This window comes from Indicator indicator, chromosome 4, assembly GCF_027791375.1.
Source record: "Indicator indicator isolate 239-I01 chromosome 4, UM_Iind_1.1, whole genome shotgun sequence".
In the NCBI taxonomy this organism is placed as follows: Eukaryota; Metazoa; Chordata; class Aves; order Piciformes; family Indicatoridae; genus Indicator; species Indicator indicator.
This window is the reverse complement of record NC_072013.1, coordinates 31,723,984-31,744,680: the sequence shown is the minus strand read 5'-3', so window position 1 is coordinate 31,744,680 and position 20,697 is coordinate 31,723,984. Positions and strand designations below refer to the sequence as shown.

At 41.5% G+C, this 20,697-nt stretch overlaps 1 protein-coding gene across 1 annotated transcript in view; it reads right to left on the bottom strand.

Moving 5' to 3' along the window:
* Positions 1-16,730, bottom strand: part of WDHD1 (WD repeat and HMG-box DNA binding protein 1) — a 33,967-nt gene extending 17,237 nt beyond the window's left edge. The window contains exons 1-11 of the mRNA XM_054400517.1: positions 16,654-16,730; positions 14,949-15,060; positions 11,234-11,385; positions 7,773-7,884; positions 7,161-7,211; positions 5,606-5,701; positions 3,435-3,527; positions 2,410-2,516; positions 852-987; positions 503-689; positions 132-322 (exon numbers count right to left, since the gene is read on the bottom strand). Coding sequence (XP_054256492.1) covers positions 132-322; positions 503-689; positions 852-987; positions 2,410-2,516; positions 3,435-3,527; positions 5,606-5,701; positions 7,161-7,211; positions 7,773-7,884; positions 11,234-11,385; positions 14,949-15,060; positions 16,654-16,730 — 1,314 coding nt within the window. The remainder of the gene's footprint in view (positions 1-131; positions 323-502; positions 690-851; positions 988-2,409; positions 2,517-3,434; positions 3,528-5,605; positions 5,702-7,160; positions 7,212-7,772; positions 7,885-11,233; positions 11,386-14,948; positions 15,061-16,653) is intronic.
* Positions 16,731-20,697: the final 3,967 nt, after the last annotated feature.

The following is a 20,697-nucleotide window of genomic DNA, read 5'->3' as shown; positions in this document are numbered from 1 at the left end:
AGGTTGTTGAGTCTCCTTTTCTGGAGACTTTCAAAACCCTAGGTGATTCTGCTTTGGTAGGGAGGCTGGACTTGATGATCCCTAAAGGGCATTCTATGATTCTGTAATAACCACCCAGCAACGAGACTTACCATGAAACGATGCATGAGATGTGCAGGAGTGGAACCAGACTGGAATGGCTTTTGCTTGGGGGTTGGCATTGGCCCATCATAGAAAGGTTGCTGTGTAGATGTTGGTGGTAAAGCTGGAAAGCCACCAGTCTGATCATCATTGTCATCTTTGTTTTCCAGAAGATTGGAATTAGCTTTTATCATCCCAATATCTAGAAGTTTCAAAACAATAATTACATCTTACACATATTATTATGAAAGAATATAGGTTAAAAAATTAAGAGTTAATATTTCTCTGGAAAAATAAGGGAGAATATATCTGAATAGAGGATGCTGAGAGATCATCTCAATAACAGCACTAAAGCAGTCTGGAAAATCTATTTGTTTCGTACCTAGTGAGTTATCATCATCATCAACTACTGTCCGTCTCAGATGGCCTGAAGTTGGCATAATGTCATCATCATCATCTTCATCAGCTCCAGGCTTTGGGGAAGACTGTGGTTCAATATCTCCGTTTAAATAGTCATCATCTTCTCCATCAAAGAGATCATTGTAGTCCTTTGTCACTGCACTGGCAGCCTAAAACCAGATTAAGGTTTAAGGTTTAACCATCAGAAAACTTTCAGAATTCAAGAAATGAATTAACACACAAGAGGGAATTTTCAACACACAAACCAGAACTTTCACTGTAACTGAGTAGCCTATATAATCATAATTTAAGAAATAATTGGTGCTGACCACTTTGTCATGTGGTTTCTTTCCATCTCCAATATGTTCCAGCAGCCCCAGATTTCCTTCAGTATCTGTGTAAGCAATTTGGTTGTATTTGGGGTGCCATGCCAGTCCACAAACTGAGTAATTTTTCTCATGCTTCATCCTAAAAAGAATATGAAAATAATGGATTTTTAATAAGCTTCTCAGATCAGAAACCTCCCCAAGAGTTACAGCAGCAAGTGGCAATAATTCCTAGCATTAGAAAATGATGCTACTCAATGAAATAATGAATAGGTCACCTTTAGAATAAGCAGCAAGTTTTCCTTTTCTATGGAGAAAATAATTTAAGCTTTAAAAAACAAGCAGAACCATATTCTTAAAATGGAAGCTTCCTGATAGATGTAGAGAAGACAAAATAATTCCCCAGTAGTCACACATTCCAGAGCCATGCACTTATAAAAAGAACACTGAGTTGTTTTTCCTGTACTCAACTGATGAGTTAATCCTCTACCTTATCCACCCTTTATTGTCATTAAAAAATCCTCCCATAATCTGACTAATTCTTAGCACAGGCATTACAGTAACAATCATGTTTCTTACAATATTTGACAGATAAATCACTCCTTCTCTACCTCACTTAATCAATAATTTTCTTTTTTTTATTTTTTTTTATTTTGGAAGGAGAATCACTGAATCACAGAATGATGGGAACTGGAAAGGACCTCAGAAGATCATCTAGTCTAACCACCCTGCTAAAGCAGGGTCACCCACAACAGGTTGCCCAGAATTGCAATGATCAAATGGGTCTGGAATCCCTTCAGAGAAAGAGACTCCACAACCTCTCTGGGCAACCTGCTTGCAGGCTGCAGCACCCTTACAGTGAAGAAGTTTCTCCTCCTGTTCAGATGGAATTGTCCATATTTTAGTTTGTGCTTGTTGCCCCTTGCCCTATCACTGGGATACCACTGAAAAGAGTTAGGCTTCATCCTCGTGATCCTCACCCTTTAGCTATTGATCAGCACTGATCAGATTCCCTCTGAGGCTGCTCTTCTTTAGGCTAAACAGCCCCAGGTCTCTCAGCCTTTCACTCCTTACAGAGATGCTCCAGGCCCTTCAGAATCTTTATCAGCTCCACTGGACTCTCTCCAGTAGTTCTTTGTCTCTCTTGAACCGGGGAGCCTAGAACTGGATCCAGCTGTGACCTCTTTAGAACAGAGTAGAGAGGGAGGAGAACTTCCCTTGACTTGCTGGTCACATTCTTCTCAATGCACCCCAAGATATCATTGGCACACTGCTGGTTCATGCTTGTTATGCACCAGGACTCCCAGGTTCTGATCAAGATGCTATTAAGGCTGCAAATCCTTCTATTAATGGAAATGTTCAAGGCCAGGCTGGATGAGGTTTTGAACAACCTGGTCTAGTGGAAGATGTCCCTGCCCATGGCAGGGGAGTTGGAGCTAGTTGACCTTTAAGCTCCCTTCTAATCCGAACCATTTTATGATTCTATGATTTGCACAAATAAGTTTTACAGAGAATATAACAAAACTCTACTTTAAGAAAAACATTATGGAATAATGTTGAATACCTCTCTATGCACTCCTGGGTTTCCACATTCCACACCACTATACTCCCATTTACACTTCCAGCTGCCAGATACTTCCCAGAAGGAGACCAGGCCACAACATTCAAGGGCTAAGGAAAAATAATTTAAAAAAAGAAATGTAAAAGAAAAAATTACCAATGTACACACAGCATTCATATTCTGGAGCTTAACACTGACAGACACCTCAGAATAAAACAATAATAATAATTATCTTTACAAATCATACCCAGCCTGCTGTGCTAGAGCTGGCTTTATGTATTTCCCTACAAGAACTGTTCTTTAAAGACAGCACACTTTAGGGCATTTTTTTTCCCAAGAATATTCATCTTGTGTTACTAAATGCTACCATGAGGTCTATCAAAACCTGATTCTAGGCATGTAGACAGAAGCATAGTATATTTTGGAAACTTAGCACTAAAAAGCTTTGTTTATTTTCATAAATTAATTACAGTTTTCATAAATAAATTACAGTTTCATAAATTAAAATTCAAGACTGTGTGCTCTGTATCTTAATAACACTAAGAAAGTGGACCTCTTTAACCCAAACATTTCAGGTATATGAGGTCAAAAGAAAGATGATGGCACAGTTAGAGCTACTATGCAGCTAAATTTCAGCTTAATAAAGTATAAAGTGAAAAACAGATATCTCTGTTCTGTACAGCAATAATATTCTTGATGTTTTCCCTAAAAAGCTCTCTATTTAGAGCAGTTTGTGAAAACAGATGTTCTTCAGCTGCAGTTGGTGACTCACCAGTAACCCGCTAGATCTCTAAAGTCTACTATAAATGAAAAAGAAGAACCACAGCCATGTAAGGACATTTGACACTCCTCCAGTATCTCTTGCCTTGTGTTCCAACATAATGTAACAGGATCAGAAATTAAATAGAAAATGTGAGTAACTGTTACAAAGGAGGCCTGAAGGAAGAAATACTGTCCAGACGATAATTTCTAGTAGAACAGCATTTAAATCATGAAAGATTTAGCAGGCACCTGCTTTATGTACCTACCTGTGTAATAAATGCATCTGATAGATCAAATTGACTGTCCCAGGTTTCTCTTCTATATAGTTTAACAACTCGATCTACAGGAATTGCCAGCAACTGTTCAAAGGAAACAAGAATCAAACGGTTACAAAAGTTACCTTTCACACAGACCATTCACACAGCAGGGTTCCTTCATTCACTGGATTACAGTTGTGACTACTGCAGCATTTAATGGCTCCCGAGCATCCTCCCAGTGCCAGCTGAGAAAAGAAAGCTGAAGTCACTTGAATTACAAGGTTCTTTAATACTTTCCACATGCAGCATAGCAAAGCATGCCTGCTTTTGTTTTAATATTCATTGCTTTCTGGCAGAAAATTGAAGATAATGACTGCTGCACTGTAAGGTTAAAAGTTCTCATTTATGGAATAGCTAACACAAGCACACACATACATGCACAAGTAGTTTTCAATGCTGTAAGCATAATGCTCATGTTCTCCTCTTCCCTCCCTCCTCAAACCTCTATTGATCAGGTTATAATTTCTCAGTAAATCTTATTTCAATACCTGATTCATAGCTCATTTCACCTTTTACAAAACTACATAAATGTTACTGCCTGTTTATTTTCTTAGTATTTAGGCTTTTTTGAAGCCTAATAATCTGCAATTTTAAGGGAAGCAAGACAACTACTTACATTCCAAATAGGGAAGAAGGTAGATTTAGACTGGATATTAGGAAGAAATTCTTTACAGTGAGGGTGCTGAGACACAGGAACAGGTTGCCAGGGAGATTGTGGATGCCCCCTCCCTGGAAGTGCTCAAGGTCAGGTTGGATGAGGCCTTGAACAACCTGATCTAGTGGAAGGTGTCCTTGCTCACAGCACGGGGGTGGAACTAGATGATCTTTAGGGTCCCTTCCAAACCAAACCATTTTATGATTCTATGTATGTGTGTTAATAATTAGCCTAAAAAAATATAAAGGTTTGCTTTTATGAAGCATGGGTATTGAAACTCTTTGCACTACAGGTGACATTCTCTCTTCCACAGAGAAGTTACACATATTGCTATCAAAGCAGACTGGTATTTTGAAGAGTGGACACAGGTAGAGAGACACAAAGGTAAAGTTAGGGAAACAAGATTATTCAGGTAAGAACTGTGAGAAAAACCCTGGGAAATACTCTGTAGATTCAATATACTAGAACATCAACAAAGGATGAATAGGCTCTGCCACACTAATATCACAAGCAAGAACAGAAGCCAAAAATACTGTTTCCAAATGGCCAACTTTTGCTCAATTCACTGTCTTTTACTTTGAGTATAATAGTTCATGCCCCAATTCATACAAGTTTGCATTTATCTGCTCCTTCTGCCTCTCCTCTTTGCATTATCAGAGACTGCAGAGGCCTTCTAAGTGACATGTGACAGACACCCCTATACAGCTGCATTAACTCCCCAAGCTGTTTTCATCAGTGATCCATACACAGTACTACTGCAGCAGTATGTACACAATGCACCAGACCTCTAGTATGTTGCAGCAGGGGAGGTTTAGGTTGGAAATGAGGTACAATTTCTTCCCTGAAAGGGTTGCCATTCCCTAGAACAGGCTGCCCAGGGCAGTGGTGGAGTCCCCATCCTTGCAGTGATTTAAAAGCAGTGTAGATGTAGTGCAGAAGGACATGGTTTAGTGGTGGACCTGACAGCATTGGGTTAATGGTCGGACTTGATGATCTTCGAGGTCCCTTCCAACCCAAACAATTCTACGAGTCTATGTATCAGTGGCATCCTAGTCACAACAGGATCAACTTAGTTCTTCAGGTGAAAAGATCAACTTACTAAGCAAATATTTACAGAGCAAGATAACTGATAGGGCAAAATTTACTTAAAAGGGATAAAGCCTAAACTCCTTTGATACTCTGTTGCGAGCAATTTGATTACTTCCCTTGTGTACAATGTTTCTTCCTACTCAGCACAATATGACTGTTTAAGGGCAGTTGGGGCTGACAGCTGGACTACTGCCAAACACAGCCTGGGGGTTAAGGAAACATTTCCAGCTTTTTTTTTTTCTGAAAGTGAACTTCACCCCAAATATTTTCCTTAGTCCCAGGAGCTGCAATTGGGACTTGCCAAGATTCAGTTCTACTCTTGAACATATAAAGAATAAAAGGAGGATTAAGATGTGACTAAAACAATGGCACTTACCTTCCCACTGCCAGGTTGCCAGCCAAGCCTGCATATTGATTTAGCATTTATCACATCATTACATTTCTGCAGTAGTGGCCAGTTTGTTGTGCATGTCTGAAACCAAAATATCAAGCAATGAATTTTCTAGCTCTGTCAAAATCTACTGTACAGTACAAATTCTTAAAGAAAAAATGTGGGGAAAAAACTAAATTAAAAAAAGATAAAGCATTTTTGGAACTGAAATAATCTCTTCTATCCAAATACAGACCTGAAACTATTCTAATGACAAATCAAGTACTTGTAACACAAATAAAGATCACAGAACAAGTGTTTTTAAACAAGTACAGAACAAATGAGCTCACACATTTTTAGGTTATAGAGAAATCTGGCCAAAATGTATTTGTTGAGTCCAGATCAATTGCAGCAAGGTGACACCCATCAGCCTGAATGGCTATATTCTCAAATTACAGCACAGATACATCATACTGCCACTATCCCAGGACACTAGTAGTGTAACTGCATCAAAAGGCAGAGAACAGCACAGACTGAAGCAACACTGTGTTCAAATTCCCCATTCAAAGAAAAATGTTATCATCATGGGCATCATCACAGTGATCCTGACACGTGAAATCTCCTCCTAATCTCTAGTCAAAGTAATCATTTTGTAACAACATCACTTACAAGAGATGCTGTGTAGCATCTCATGGCATTATTCCACCTTCACCAGACAGTCTACAATCCTGACTATTATTCATTGATTCATAGGAAGCTTGGTAAAAATTTTTAAAAATGTCTACAGAGTTGTTTATTAAAATTAAAATCCTTCTTTAAACCTGAAAGCCATTAGCCGAAGCTCTGAAATAAGGAACTGGATTGTAATTGCCATCTTCACACAGAAGTGCTGTTTCTGATATTAGGGCTTCTGATATTTCTGATAGGGTTATGGAGGTGATTAGGACACTACTGCATCTCTCCTGTGAAGAAAGGTTGAGGGACTTGGGGCTTTCCAGCCTGAAGAAGACTGAGGGGGGATCTTATCAATGCTCATAAATACTTAAAGGGTGGGAGTCAGGAGGATGGGGCCAGTGACCAGAAAAGAGGTAACAGGCACAAAACTGAACATAGGAAATTCCATCTAAATATGAGGAGGCCCTTCTTTACTTTGAGAGTGGTACAGCACTGGAACAGACTGGCCAGACAGGTGGAGTCTCCATCTCTGGAGTCATTCACAACCCATCTGGATGCAGTCCTGTGCAACCTGCTCTGGCAGGGGAATGGGCTAGATTATTTCAAGAGGCTGTTTCCCTCCCCTATCATTCTGTGATAGTGCTGAGGACTAAATACACAATGTTAGCCAATGAAGAAAGATGAAGGGAAGAAATCAGGAATTCCACAGACAGGAAGAAGAGTCCACATTTATCCAGGAAGCATTTCAGTATCAGGTTTTGGAATTTCTCCCAGAAATAGACAAAAGACATTATTCCAGCAGGGTTATTTCAGTCCAGCTCTTTGTGCTGTCTGTGAAACCTTGGATTTCTTAGGAAATCTTAAGCTTGAAATGGAGATCTTTTACCTGATCTGCAATTTTCCATACCCTGACAGACCCATCACAGCTCGAAGATGCCTGTGTAAGAGATTTTTGTACACCAATTAATAAAGACACAGAGAAATTAATGCTGTAAAATAAAATTTTTAAAAATCCCTGTAACCAATGCTACAGACATACAATACAGAGACAGCTCTAAAAAGAAAGCCTTCTGGTTTAAACTATTTTAAGACTTAAAACTTTCTAATGTTGTCATCTTGATAACTGCTCAGCTCCAAGCTAATGCTACTGCAAACCCTCATATTTCAAGTGAGCTGCTTATTTGCAAAAGAAACTCAAAAGTAATAGCAAATTTCTTTAGTGACCCATCTTTTCCCCTCTAAAATCAGACCAGCATTAGATTCCAGAAGAACACAGGCAGTAATTAAGTAGTAAAGCAAAGACTGGGTTCTTCTGGGAGGCAACAAACTGTGACACAGTCCATCATCAGTAACATCAGCTGAAATGAAGTGGTCTCATGCACCCAGTCATTGCTGGTGGTTTGTTTTGGTTTTGTTTTGTTTGTTTTCAAAAAGCATTTATTTATTTTCTTTCCCAGGGAAAAAGATTCAAATTACAAAGCAAACAAAACATTTTTACCAGGTAAACATCCTGAGGGTCAAAAGACAGGCTTAAAACAGGAGCATCATGTCCTCGGAATGTTTTCTGCTTGCTGCTATCAGACACCTCCACAACTTTGATCATAAAGTCACTGTAGATCACAATGGCACAGACACAAGGGTATTAGCAATGACAACCTGGGTACTAGGCCTAGTTTGAGGAAATTGTGGCTCTCAATGCTGCATGATCTAAGGGAAAATGAGAATCCTGAGGCTTACTACAACAGGAGTAAGCCGGGACTACTTTCAATAGAAAATAATCCTTGTTCTTGAGGGAGCTGGGGTTGTTTAGTCTGGAGAAGAGAAGGCTGAGGGGAGATCTTATTGCGCTCTACAACAACCTGACAGGAGGTTGTAGTGAGGCTTCTTTCTCCCAAGTAACTAGCAATAGGACAAGAGGAAATGGGCTTAAATTGTGCCAGGGGAAGTTTAGATTGGACATTAGGAAAAAATTTTTACTCAAAGTGGTGAAACTTTGGAGCAGGCTGCCCAAGGACATGCTGGAGTCACCATTCTTGGTGGTGTTCATAAAAGGTTTAGACACAGCTCTTCAGGACATGGTTTAGTGGGCATGGTGGTTGTGGGTTGAGAGTTGAACTTGATGATCTTAAAGGTCTTTTCCAACCTTAATGATTCTATATACTTGTTTAATACAATGTTCTACATGACCTAATAGCAACCCCTTAGACACCAGAGAGTAGCCTTAACAAGAACTATCTGTTGAATGGGACTGATTTCTGTCATTATTTGCTCATGTGGTTTTTATAAGAAGATAATGCAAGGAGTTTATTTTGTGACTTTTTGAACAGGATTTACTGTATTTAATCAATTTAAAACCATCACCCTTCTCCTGTTACAACATGCCCTGCTAAAATGTCTGCCCCCATCTTTCTTATTGGCCCCCTTAAGGACTGAAAGGCTACAAGAAGGTCTCCCTGGAACCTTCTCCAGGCTGAACAACTTTCCAAGCCTGCCCTCATAGCACAAGTGTTCCAAACCTGAATAGACCAAAGTCTTAAAAAAAAGAACACCACACAGATTCTATACTGTTTACTACATGGTGGGTGTTACAGTGCTTAATTTTTCTGTTCCCAGCAACCATGACTCCCCAGTTCAAGAGACACAGGGATCTGCTGGACAGTCCAATGGAGAGCTACGAAGACGACTGCAGGGCTCGAACATCTCTCCTATCAAGAAAGGCTGAAAGACCCTGGGCTGTTTAATCTTGAGAAGAGAAGGCTGAGAGGGCATTTCACCAATGTCTATAAATATCTGAGGGGTAGTTGTCAAGAAAGTGACAGTGATAGGACAAGGAACAACGGGTACAAGCTAGAACACAGGAAGTTCCACCTCAAAACAAGGAGGCACTTCTTTATGGTGAGGGTGATGGAGCACTGGAACAGGATGGCCAGAAAGGTTGTGAAGTCTCTGTCTCTGGAGATTTTCAAAACCCACCTGGATGCATTCCTTTGTAGCCTGTCCTAGGTGATCCTGCTTTGGCAGAAGGAGGTTGGACTCAGTGATCTCTGGAGGTCACTTCTAACCCCTAACATTCTGTGATTCAACTCTTAGCTGCATTCCTTCATTTCAAGGCTGTCACGTTCTCCTCCAATGTGTAACAAAAGGTCTCACTGAGGGGTGGCCTCATAATCTTATGAGCTCCTTTTCCTAACGGGAGAGCCCTGACTAGGCTGCAGCAGTATCAGATTTTTGCAGAAGTCATAGAAGAGTTTGCTGCCTGCCTAATCTCTCTAATCAAAATTAGATCCTGGTGCCAAGATGTTCCCTCAGAAACAAGCACTGGGAAAAGGCCCAACCTCATGATCCCTGTCAGATTTAGTTGCCCAATCCCCTAGTTTCAGTGAGACTGGTGTGTCTCCTCACAGCTGCCAGAGTTCACAGTCCAGCATATTCATCCAAATTAATTTCTAGCTAATTCACACCAAGAGGAGTCATGGAGCGGATGCAATGCTCTGCCACTTCCACTGTGAAGGACAAATTCCAGTAAACAGGCAAGCAGACAGCCTGAGTTATCTACAGCTGCCCAAAGAGTTCACCAAATCCCATTAAGGATCACCTGAACCTTAAATAAAAAAAATAAATAAAAAGAAAAATGTTATCTACTTGCTTGCTATTTTGCCATATTTGTTAAAGGGCCAGATACTAGGAAGGAAATTGAATGAAATAATCATTTTGGTTGGAAAAGACCTTTAAAATCATCAAGTCCAACTGTTAATTCAGCACTTATAAGTCCACCAGTAAACCACATCCCTCAACACCACATCTAGACAGCTTTTAAATCCCTCCTGTGATAGTGACTCTACCACTTGCTTCCCTCAGTAGCCTGTTCCAGGGCTTGACAACCCTCTGTGTAAAGCATTTTTCCTCATGTCCAACCTAAACCTCCACTGGTGCAATTGGAGGCTGTTTTATCTTGCCCTGTTGCTTGTTGCTTGGGAGTCCAACCCCACCTCACTCCAACCTCCTTTCAAGGAGTTGCAGAGAGCCTCCTTTTCTCCAGGCTGAACAAACCCACTTCCCTCAGCCACTCATCATAAGACTTTTGATCTAGACCTTTCACCATCTTTCTTGCCCTTCCCTGGACATGCCCCAGCACCTCAATGTCCTTCTGGGAGTGAGGGGTCCAAAACTGAACCCAAGATTTAAGGTGTGGCATCACTAGTGCCCAGTACAGGGGGAAAAATCACCTCTGTAGTCTTACTGGCCACACTATTGCTGATCCAGGCCAGGATGCTGTTGGCCTTCTTGGCCACCTGGGCACACTGCTAACTCACGTTCAGCTGGCTGTCAACCAACACTCAGGTCCTTTTTCACCAGGCATTAACTCTATCCCAGCTCAAACCAGGACAATATAGTGAGTATATGTTATGTAAAAGCAAACACACTGCCTTAAGAAATTAACCGAACTACACATTTAATTCCCCTCGGGCAAGTCTTGCAACTGTCATCTGTTATCACTTGGCAGCATAGTGATGATGCTGATGCCAGATAATGACTCAAAGCTCACACACAAATCAGTAACCATGGTACTTTTGACTGTGTATACACATCTGCAGCACCATGATCCTGAGCAGTCAGGACATTACCTTTAGCACACAGCAACAAAATCCTCGATACTGCAATGAGATCCATATGGGTAAACACTGAGGCATTAAAGGACTAAAAGCTGAAAACACTCAAGACAAGGAATAATTTCACAACACCAAATTCCCATTTTAAATTATTCAGTGGACCAAGTATCTTTCATGGTTTCCTAAAGTCTTTTTCACTCTTTTCTTTCCCTCCACCCCTGGAAGGCATTTTACAATACTTTAAAAGCTTCAGAGGTACATGGATTATTGATCTCATTGGTAAAAGACAGCATGTGAGGAAGTTGCCAGATTTTGAATGACAGCAATACTTTCATTAGGCACAGATTACCTTGATCCAGCAGCAATTTTGGTACCATCACCATTAAAGATGACGTGATTTGCGTTCGTGGTGAAACGAGTAAGGATGCCATCTGGAGCTCCTTCAGGGAACGTATGTACCTGGACAGTGTTGTTTGATATTGCTGTGATCAGTCTCCCATTCTAAAAACAAATCCCAGCATAAAATTTGTTAGTTAAAACATATTTATGACCGAAAATCACTTTGATGTGCCTAATATTTGGGTAGATTAACTCTAGTAGTTCCAGAAGAGATCTGACAGTAAGAGTAATAGGGAAATAATCTTTTTGCTTGTGTTTCTTCTCCAAAAAACAAAGGCAAGCACAGTAACTTTAATAGTTTAGCGCTTCAGCTAAACTATTGAAAACTAGAAAAAGTATTCTCTTCCTTTCAATCCTGTAGAAAGAAGCACACTGCCAGAATTTAATACTGAAATCCCAGTTGCTTCAGCAAACCTAAAATTCATTATACCAACTATATGGCCATTTACTGTATCAAGACCTTCCCAGCTGGTACCTGTAGTAAAATAATGACAACCCAAAGTCACTAATGAATTTCAAAGAGAACTACCTAATCTTTTTCTGGTGCATGGAAAATTCGTTCCTTTTACATCGACAAGGAAGCTCTTAGAACAGAAAGAATTTTGCATCCTGCTTAGATGAATACACTGCAGTATCAGGAGAGGGCACCCTTGGACCAAACTACAGGGAAAGATGAGAAGATCCTAACACAGCTCAATTCTCTTCAGAAAACAGAAGGCCGATGCTTACTAAAAATTAATCCAGATTAAAAGAAGTGTAAAACAAACCAAATAATTATCCTACACTTGGAAAAGTAGTAGCTCTTTGTCGAGTGACAGAACACACTGAAGGGAAGGGATGCCATCCAGAGAGACCTTGACAGGCTGGAGAGATGGGCCCATGACAATCTCATGAGGTTCAACAAGACCAAATGCAAGATCCTACATCTGGGTTGGGGTAATCCCAAGCACTGATATAGGCTGGGCAGTGACTGGCTTGAGAACAACCCTGAAGAAAAGGATTTGGGGGTGCTGGTGGATGAGAAGCTCAACATGAGCCACCAGTGTGCACCTGCAGCCTGGAAAGCCAATCACATCCTGGGCTACATCAAGAGAAGCATAGCCAGCAGGTCGAGGGAGGTGATTGTCCCTCTCTACTCTGCTCTGGTGAGACCCTACCTGGAGTACTGTGTCCAGTTCTGGAGACCCTATTACAAGAATGATATGGATGTGCTGCAACGTGTCCAGAGAAGGGCCATGAGAATGATCAGAGGGCTGGAGCACCTCTCCTGTGAGGACAGACTGAAGGAGTTGGGGCTGTACAATCTGGAGAAGAGAAAGCTCTGAGGAGACCTTCTTGTGGCCTTCCAGTAACTTAAGGGGGCCTACAAGAAAGCTGGGGAGGGACTTTTTAGGATGTCAGGTAGCAATAAGACTAGGGGGAATGGAACAAAACTAGAAGTGGGTAGATTCAGATTTGGATGTTAGGAAGAAGTTTTACACCATGGCGGTGGTGAGAAACTGGAACAGGTTGCCCAGGAAGGTGGTAGAAGCCCCATCTGTGGAGGTTTTTAAGGCCAGCCTGGATGTAGCTCTTAGCAACCTGATCTAGTGTGAGGTGTCCCTGTCCATGGCATGGGGGTTGTAACTAGATGATCCTTGAGGTCCCTTCCAACCTTAATAATTCTATTATTCTATTCCTCTGTTGTACATAGCAATAAGGTTTTGAAATATATAAATAAAGAAGTACCTTGTTTCCTTGAGGATTTTTGTTTGTTTGAGTTTAGGAATGTTTTGGGTTTTGTTTGGTTGGGGTTTTTTAAGTTACATAAAGTTATAGCAAAAATCCTGGAGATAAACAAACCAGCAGCCAGTACTAAACAACCTAATTAAATAAGAGGTGAGATTTATTACCGTCCCCATCTCAGATCAGCTCCTCATAACATTGTCATTAATGAAGAACAATTTCTGCAATAAGATTTCAAGTCTCACAAAGTGCTCTTAAGATCACTGTTTAAAAACAAAACAATCACAGAAAACTAAAAGCACTTTAGAACAAAGGTAAAGGCACTGTATTTTTCCTATTGGTGTCAAAAATGAAACCCAGCACTTTCCCTCCTCTATTAATTAATAATTTTGGCAATTTCTGGTTCCTCTACTGAATTGATAGAAGAACTCAATTAAGTTGCCTCACTTGGTGTGTGAAAAGATAAGAAATGCAAAGAAAAGAACAGCAAAACACCCTTAAAATCAGTGCTGAAACTAGATTACGCAGGTATTGAGGATTTCTCAATGATACATGAGGTATGTTAAAAGGGATAGGAGAAAAACATTTTGCTTAAGGTAGTAGTTGTAAATAAGGTTTCAAATTATTACTTTTAATACATATGTTAATTCTCATTTATTTCCTCTTTCATATTCCTCTCCAAGATCACAAATAGTTGAAACCCAAAAATTTTCCTTTATCACTGCAAAGTTAACTACACAGTACCTAAAGAACTGATGTAGATTCCTGGAATTCCTCTCTTCTACAATTGTCACACAGACATTTTAGACCTTCTATTACTGATGTAATACAGAATAACAGCACATAAAGGAAATATTCTGAGAATTCTCAAGCTAAACACACGAACATGCATAGTAAAAACAATTATTTTCTACTATACAGATTGACATAGGTAAGTTCTTTGCTTTGTTCTTTACAAATAATGGCTCCTGCAAGATACAATGGAAGAAACTGACAGCATTAAAACAAACAGCGCAGGTGATGCTTGAAATGTCAGTCAGACTACAGAATTGCCTCTGGTCAGCATTCTCAACATACAGAAGCAAGACACCTGTTACCTTCTGAGTATGGGGATGGTGGGTCAGGGGCATCTTTGGGCTAAATGACAAATTCGAGAGCAAAGTGTCAGCCAATTATACAACGTGTTATCAAAGTATTATCAGGCACTGAGTCTATGACAGTAATTTTTGACTATAGATTATAATTCCTTGGACCTTAAAGCAGGTCCACAAAAAACAACCTCTTTGCTCTTTTTCTGAATGGTTGCTGATCACATCTTAGGCTGGGAAAGTTTTTGCAACTCACATTGTGAGAAAACACTAAAACGGCATACAAAGTTCACTGCGTAACTAGCTTAATCTGCTGGGTTCTGTTCTCAGAAATGAGATCAAAGTCAGAAATGAGATTAACTGAATGTGAAGAGAAGAAAACAAAAACATTAGAGAAGCTTAGTATAAAGAACAATTCCTCTATGGGGTAAAACGAATTGTCAGAAGTAGTCTTGATTTATATAAAATACTTAAGTAAAATATTAAAAACATCTATAGGCACATTTAATCACCTATATTTCTGTATATTTCAGAAAACTGTGATTTCAACACTGCTTTAATATTTGCATTTAGACATAAAGGTAGAATGTGTTCATATGCTCAAATTTAAATACCTGCTGCTCATTAAGCATCATTCAGTTTGTTTCCACACATTAACCTGAAGACAAGGATCAACATACTTAAGATACATTAAACTGAAATGTGATAAGCACAGTATTATTCTTGCCTTTTTCTTTATGTTATCCCAGTATGTGTTTAATGTTACCTTGAAAAGAAACATCCCAGAGCTTGAAAATCCAGCATCTGTACAGACATGCATGACATAATTTAGAGGAGTTCAGTTAACAATACCTTCAGAGCACATGAATAGGCCTTTTCTCCTACGTTAATGGACTTTGGATCATCATCATCCAGGTTTTCCCAAATCCTAACATCTCCATCACTGCCACAAGTTACAATGCAGCTGTGAAAAGATAAAGGATTTGTTAACATTCAGGAAGGGAAAGGTTAGACACTGATTTTCAGTCCCAACACGAAAATGTTATTAAAGTGTTAGGGTTTTTCTAAATGGAAACAAAATCCATACTATATAATACAGCAAACACTTAAACATAATAAAGGTAAGTAACTTCTTAAATGTGGGGAAGAGGGAGAAATCACATATGGTAGCATAACAGAGCACCTCAAGTCTCTGATAAGTCCCTAGGCCTGGCATTCATCTGAACTGACCCTGAGATAAGATACTCCAAATCAATCCATTTTTTCCAGGACCTAGAGCAAATTCTTCAAAGGACTTAATTAGCACTCATTTCTCTAGGAACTGGACATTCATTTAATTTCTTCTCAAGACTTTGAAAACTTACCTCACAGCTGATTACAAAGTTGAGGGCAAAACTAAGAGTGTTAATGCACACTTGACTGAAGTTTAGCATGCTTAACATGTTCCAGGGCTATAGAAGCCTTAAAAAATAGTTAATATGGAATTCAAGTTTGCGGAGTTAACTTCCAAAATTTTAAATCAGCAAACAATAATCAGAAGTCGCAGAGCAAATATGCAAAAGCTTGCATGGAATTTTTAATTAAAGACATCATGAATCCATAATCAAGCCTTGATTTCTTTTTTTACTTAAGTTGTCTGCAGTCCCCAAAAATTCTAATTGAACAGCAAAATGCTTCAAAGCCAGTGGTGAAGCTGTGATGCTGCTCTTCTTAGTTCTGTAAGGTCTGTACTTAGACAGCAACATAACACTGTCTTGATATTTAATATACTGATGCTGGGCAGTGCAGCAGTAGTGGATCAGTGGTATTGGGCAGAGGTGTCTGCACCTTTTTTTACACATTTGCACAGTGACAGCAAAAAAGGCTTTTTGTGGCTTTAAGGGAACGTTATTAGACTAACTCTTAAGAGTAGTCTTTGCACCAAGGCTAAAGAACTAAAGAAAGGAGTAAGAGAATATGGACTTAAACCATACATGATATCTGACTTACCCCTTGAGTTCATTTTGAAGGCCTATTTTCTGGTTTACCACTTATTTGTAATCAATGAAAAGGTAACATCAAGTATTTTGTTTACATTTACACATTTGAGAGGCAGCACAAGAATAAGAAAATATATTAAACTGAATATTTGATTTCTTCAAGTATATTTTTAATTTCTTATTAAATGAATATATTTGCTCCCGCACTACACTGATTCGTGCTATATTCTGTGAAGGCACTCTTACAGAATCACAGAATCACGGAAAAGACCTCTAAGATCATCAAGTCCAACTATAGATGATCAACCCCAACCATAAAAAAGGGCCCACAGAGCTTTTACATATATATATATGCATATACATATATATACACACATATACATGCTCATATTTAAGTTAAAAATCAATTGGTTTAAAACCCAGAGCATCAAAATACTGTCATAGAACTAGTTTACCAACACAGGCAAACCCCACAGGACTTTCCAGACCAAACCAGGCCATAAGCCCATTCAGCAGTGCCTGGGAAGGCACCAGACAGGCCCAGACCAGTTCCTGATCTCTAGGAATTACGGTCTTACCTCCCAGTGTCATCGAAGCAGACATCTGTGTGACCTTCAGTATGGCCATACCGCATCGGCTTTTGTGCTGATGGCATTTTCACCCTCACCTGTTAAGGACAAACGAAATAAATCAAAAGGAAAAGCTTCAGAGGGAGCCTCAGACAAGACCAGGGCTGCTTGAACACCCAGCCACCGAGCTGGGGACGCGGGGCTCAGCCCACAGCTGCCCCCCGCCTTGACCTAAAGGGTTCACAGTCGGAGAGATGAAGGAAGCGAACCGAGAGAGAAAAGAGGGCAAAAAACGGGCTATCGGGGCTCGGAGGGGTGGGGGGTGCCGAGGGTCTGTCCCTCAGGAACCTCAACACCCGGGACAGGCCGAGCCGAGCCAAGCCATCCACAAGGCCCTGGAAGGGACCAGGGGATCAGACCCGCCAGCTCCTGCCGTGCATGAGAAAAGGCTCGCACTGCCCGCCGGGCCGACAGGAGTCCGAAGGCCGAGGGCAGCCCAGAGGCCGTAACAGCTCCCCACCCGCTCACCGCTCGGGCCCAGACACCCGCTTCGAGCCTTCCCGCGCTCAGCCCCACCGCGCCCGGCCCCGCCGCACGGCCCGCCCCGAGGGCCGGGCCTGACCCGTCAGAGCCCGGGGTGGAGCTGCACGCAGGCGGGGCTGGCGTTGTCCCCCGCCGGCCGGGTGAGGGAGGATGGCGGCGGTAGTGGCGGTGCCACTGGTAGCGGCAGCAGGCGCGGCCGGGGCCGCCTCACAGCGATTGTGTTCCGGTGGCTGAGGGGAGCCGAGGCTGCCGCCGCCTCACCCAGGCTGCCGCCGCGCTCCCCGGGCACCCGGTACCGGTTGTCGCGGAGGTGCCGGCGACCTTCCTCCTGCTGTCACCCGCCGCGGGTCAGGCCGCCCTGACCGGCTGAAGAACCGACTTGGGCGGCGAGAGGCTTCCACGGGGGGGACGATCGTAAGTTGAGGTCGGGGGGACTGTTGAGGCGGTGTCAGGCGGGGTCTGCGCCCCTGTCCCTGAGGTGGGCTCGGTCCTCGGTGGGTGTTTGCTTTTCCTGTGAAAAACGGTGTGTGGGTGCATGCCTGATGTACATATTCTCATATGTGGGGAGCATATGTACTTAAGGGATATACTTCTGGACATCTGTTTGATGGTAGTCCCTCAGGAGGCACCGGAATGGCAAGGAAAGCCCAAATGAGGGCTTTCACCCTTCACCCCTTGCTTAGCCAAAATCCCCATCGCGGCAATGTGTATCAGGGAGCCTGATACTCCCTGATGCTCCAGTAAAGGCAGCAGGATCAAACCCACTTGAAGATGGGTCTGGTAATTATGGAATTAACACTGTAATTACAGCCACCCTGATGCATCAGTGAGATGGAGTTGACAGCAGTTGTTAGTTAGGCAGGTAATGATGGCACTGCAAAAATCATTAAGCTTTCCTGTGCTGAAAAATAGGAGGAAGATAGCGTGGTTTAGGTCTTGAAGGGCAAAAGCTGTTAAAGCTTGACATACCTGAAAAAACAGTTCTCTATTTTCCTTTTATGTCACTTTAATGATCTGGCCCAGTCTATTCCTGCTTCTAAGAAAAATTGCTGCCAGGCAAAAGCCTTTTTATCTTCAGTTTTGTTCTTGCAGCAGAGTTATCAGTGGTTGGGGTGAGCAGAGTGATTTATTTATATTGGAAATGTGGTTGGGCTCCTTAGAGGAGTCACATTGTTGGTACTTTCATGAATGAGTAAGTGACAGGATTATAAAGAAAAAAACATATATATGCCCAGATTTCATTATTAAACCTTATGAAAGCTGTGTAGAGACATGTTTTCCATGGGTGTATGCTGACATATTTCGGTAAATCGTGATTTCTGGTGAGGATAACGTGTTCTAGCGAAGTGATTCAAGCTCAACCACTTCTCAGATGAGTGGGAAGACCAAGCTATTCTTACTGCAGCCTTACTGCAAGCTGCTGCCTGGGACGGGGACAAATGCATGTCAACTGTATTTATTTTTCTTTATTATTTTAGTTTGCAGAAACTCTCAGACAATATTTTGCACTTAAAATATTTTATACCTAATTTTACATTATAAAGCCGGTTTAAGTTCAGTTATCTATCACAACTAAATTAATTTTCTGGAGATGATACCTCCTGGTATAACTCTTTGAACAGCATGGGAAGCTAGGGGGGTGCTTTTCAGGGAGCGAGGGGATCCCATGGTCACTTGGCCAAGGGACTGCAGGCCTTGTGGCTTTGTCACGTCTGAAGTGGCACGGTGTCAAATGCAAAGTTACTCTTTAAATCCGGTCAGGAACTCAACCTGCTGCTGACTTGATTAATGGGTGCAAGCGGCAGGGCGGGAGCTGGGAATCGCGCTGCTCTCCTATTCGGTTTCTGGGTGGAGCACGAAGTGTTGGTCATGGACCATAAAGCTTTTACTGATTGAGTGCTTCTGCTGCTGCTGTGGTCTGCCAACTGCTGCTCGTTCAGCACATGAGCAGAGGTTCATTAAGCCAGCAGATATGAGCAGTCCTCACCTTTGGCACCTGGGTATGAATAAAATAGCCGCAGTGTTTGGGCTAGGGGACATGGCTTTGTGACCCCCTTCTCTTATAGTTCTGGGCATATACAGAGCCAAGACAAATCCAGGCTATTTCTGAGTAAGAGGTATTGTAGGTTATCCTGGTATCCTTAGACAGTCCCTTTCTTTTGTGTGTGTGATTATTGCTTTAATTTGCTGGAAAGGCTTCTGGAGTCAAGCTTAGGTATTTTTGGATGGTCTCATAGATCAAAACAAACATAGACAAGACTGAATTAAAATAAGTTAAGACAGAGGAATTGAGACTTAATTTTATCCTTAATAGGTTGGGCTTTTTTCCAAAATAAGTCAGTAACAGCTGAACTTCAGGAAAAGGTCAGGTTTTAAAATGCAGTCTTGTGGCCAAAATCTAATTGGGTGAAATTAATGAAAACAGCATGTGACCAGTGGTGAGACTTTTTTTTTTTTTCAATTACTTTTTATGTAGGCTGAAAAAAAAAAAAAAGGCAAAAGTACTCCAATTTATTACAGCTTGCTCTTTCCTCTCTGGATTTTATCAGCTCTAAAAGAATATCAACTTCTATAACAATTCCAGAATGGATTTATTGTTCTTTGTGTGAGTCTCCTTTTCTTGTTTATTTAGAGGCATAATACAGCAATGCTTTGGCTTTTGTGTACTTGGACAGAAAACTCAAATTCCTTCAACAGAATGGTTGTGCAGCATGGGAGCACAAAAGAGGTGATGGGATCTCCGTCCTCAGAATTTTTCAAGACATGGCCAGACCATGCCATGGGGTGGTGGGACCTTCATCACTGGAGGTTTTCAGGCTGTGGCCAGATCATGCCATGGGGTGCTAGGACCTCCATTCTCAGAGGTTATCAGGACCTAGCCAGCCCATGCCACGTCTCATCTGAGCCTACACTGGCAGCAATCTTGCTCCAAGTGGGAGGATGGGCTGGAGACCCCCATGTCTGCTTCAGAAAGTGCTTTGCTGATAGTACATACTGTATCCTCCTTTTTGTTATACCAAAAGGTAAGCAGCATGATGAAGACTTAAGAGATACTGGGCTTGAGGCAAGGGGCCATCAGCTAGGACACAAATACCTAGCTGAAGCAATTCAGTATTCAATTAAAAAAAACAGGTCTGTCTTCTCCTGTTGGAGTTTTTGAGTATTTGCCACTGATTTAATTAGACATATGATGAGGCTGTAACTGTCTTATCACAGCCTACCTCTGGCTAGGAGGTAATATTGCCTCCAAAGAGCTACTAGATATTGCTTTTATATCTATTATATCTTTTATATCTATTGTTTGGGCCTGCAGTCTTAGTGGTGACACCCCTCTCAACAGCCTGGCAAGTGCTCTGCTTCTGAAGGAGGAAGCCGTGCACACTATAGAAACACCAACAAAAGCCACCCCTCTCTCTGCTTGTCCCCAGGGACTGTAAGCTGTGACAGTGTTGGGTAACCTTGAACTACAAGCCTGATCCCATGGCCCAAAGTGAACTCTGCTTATCCCTG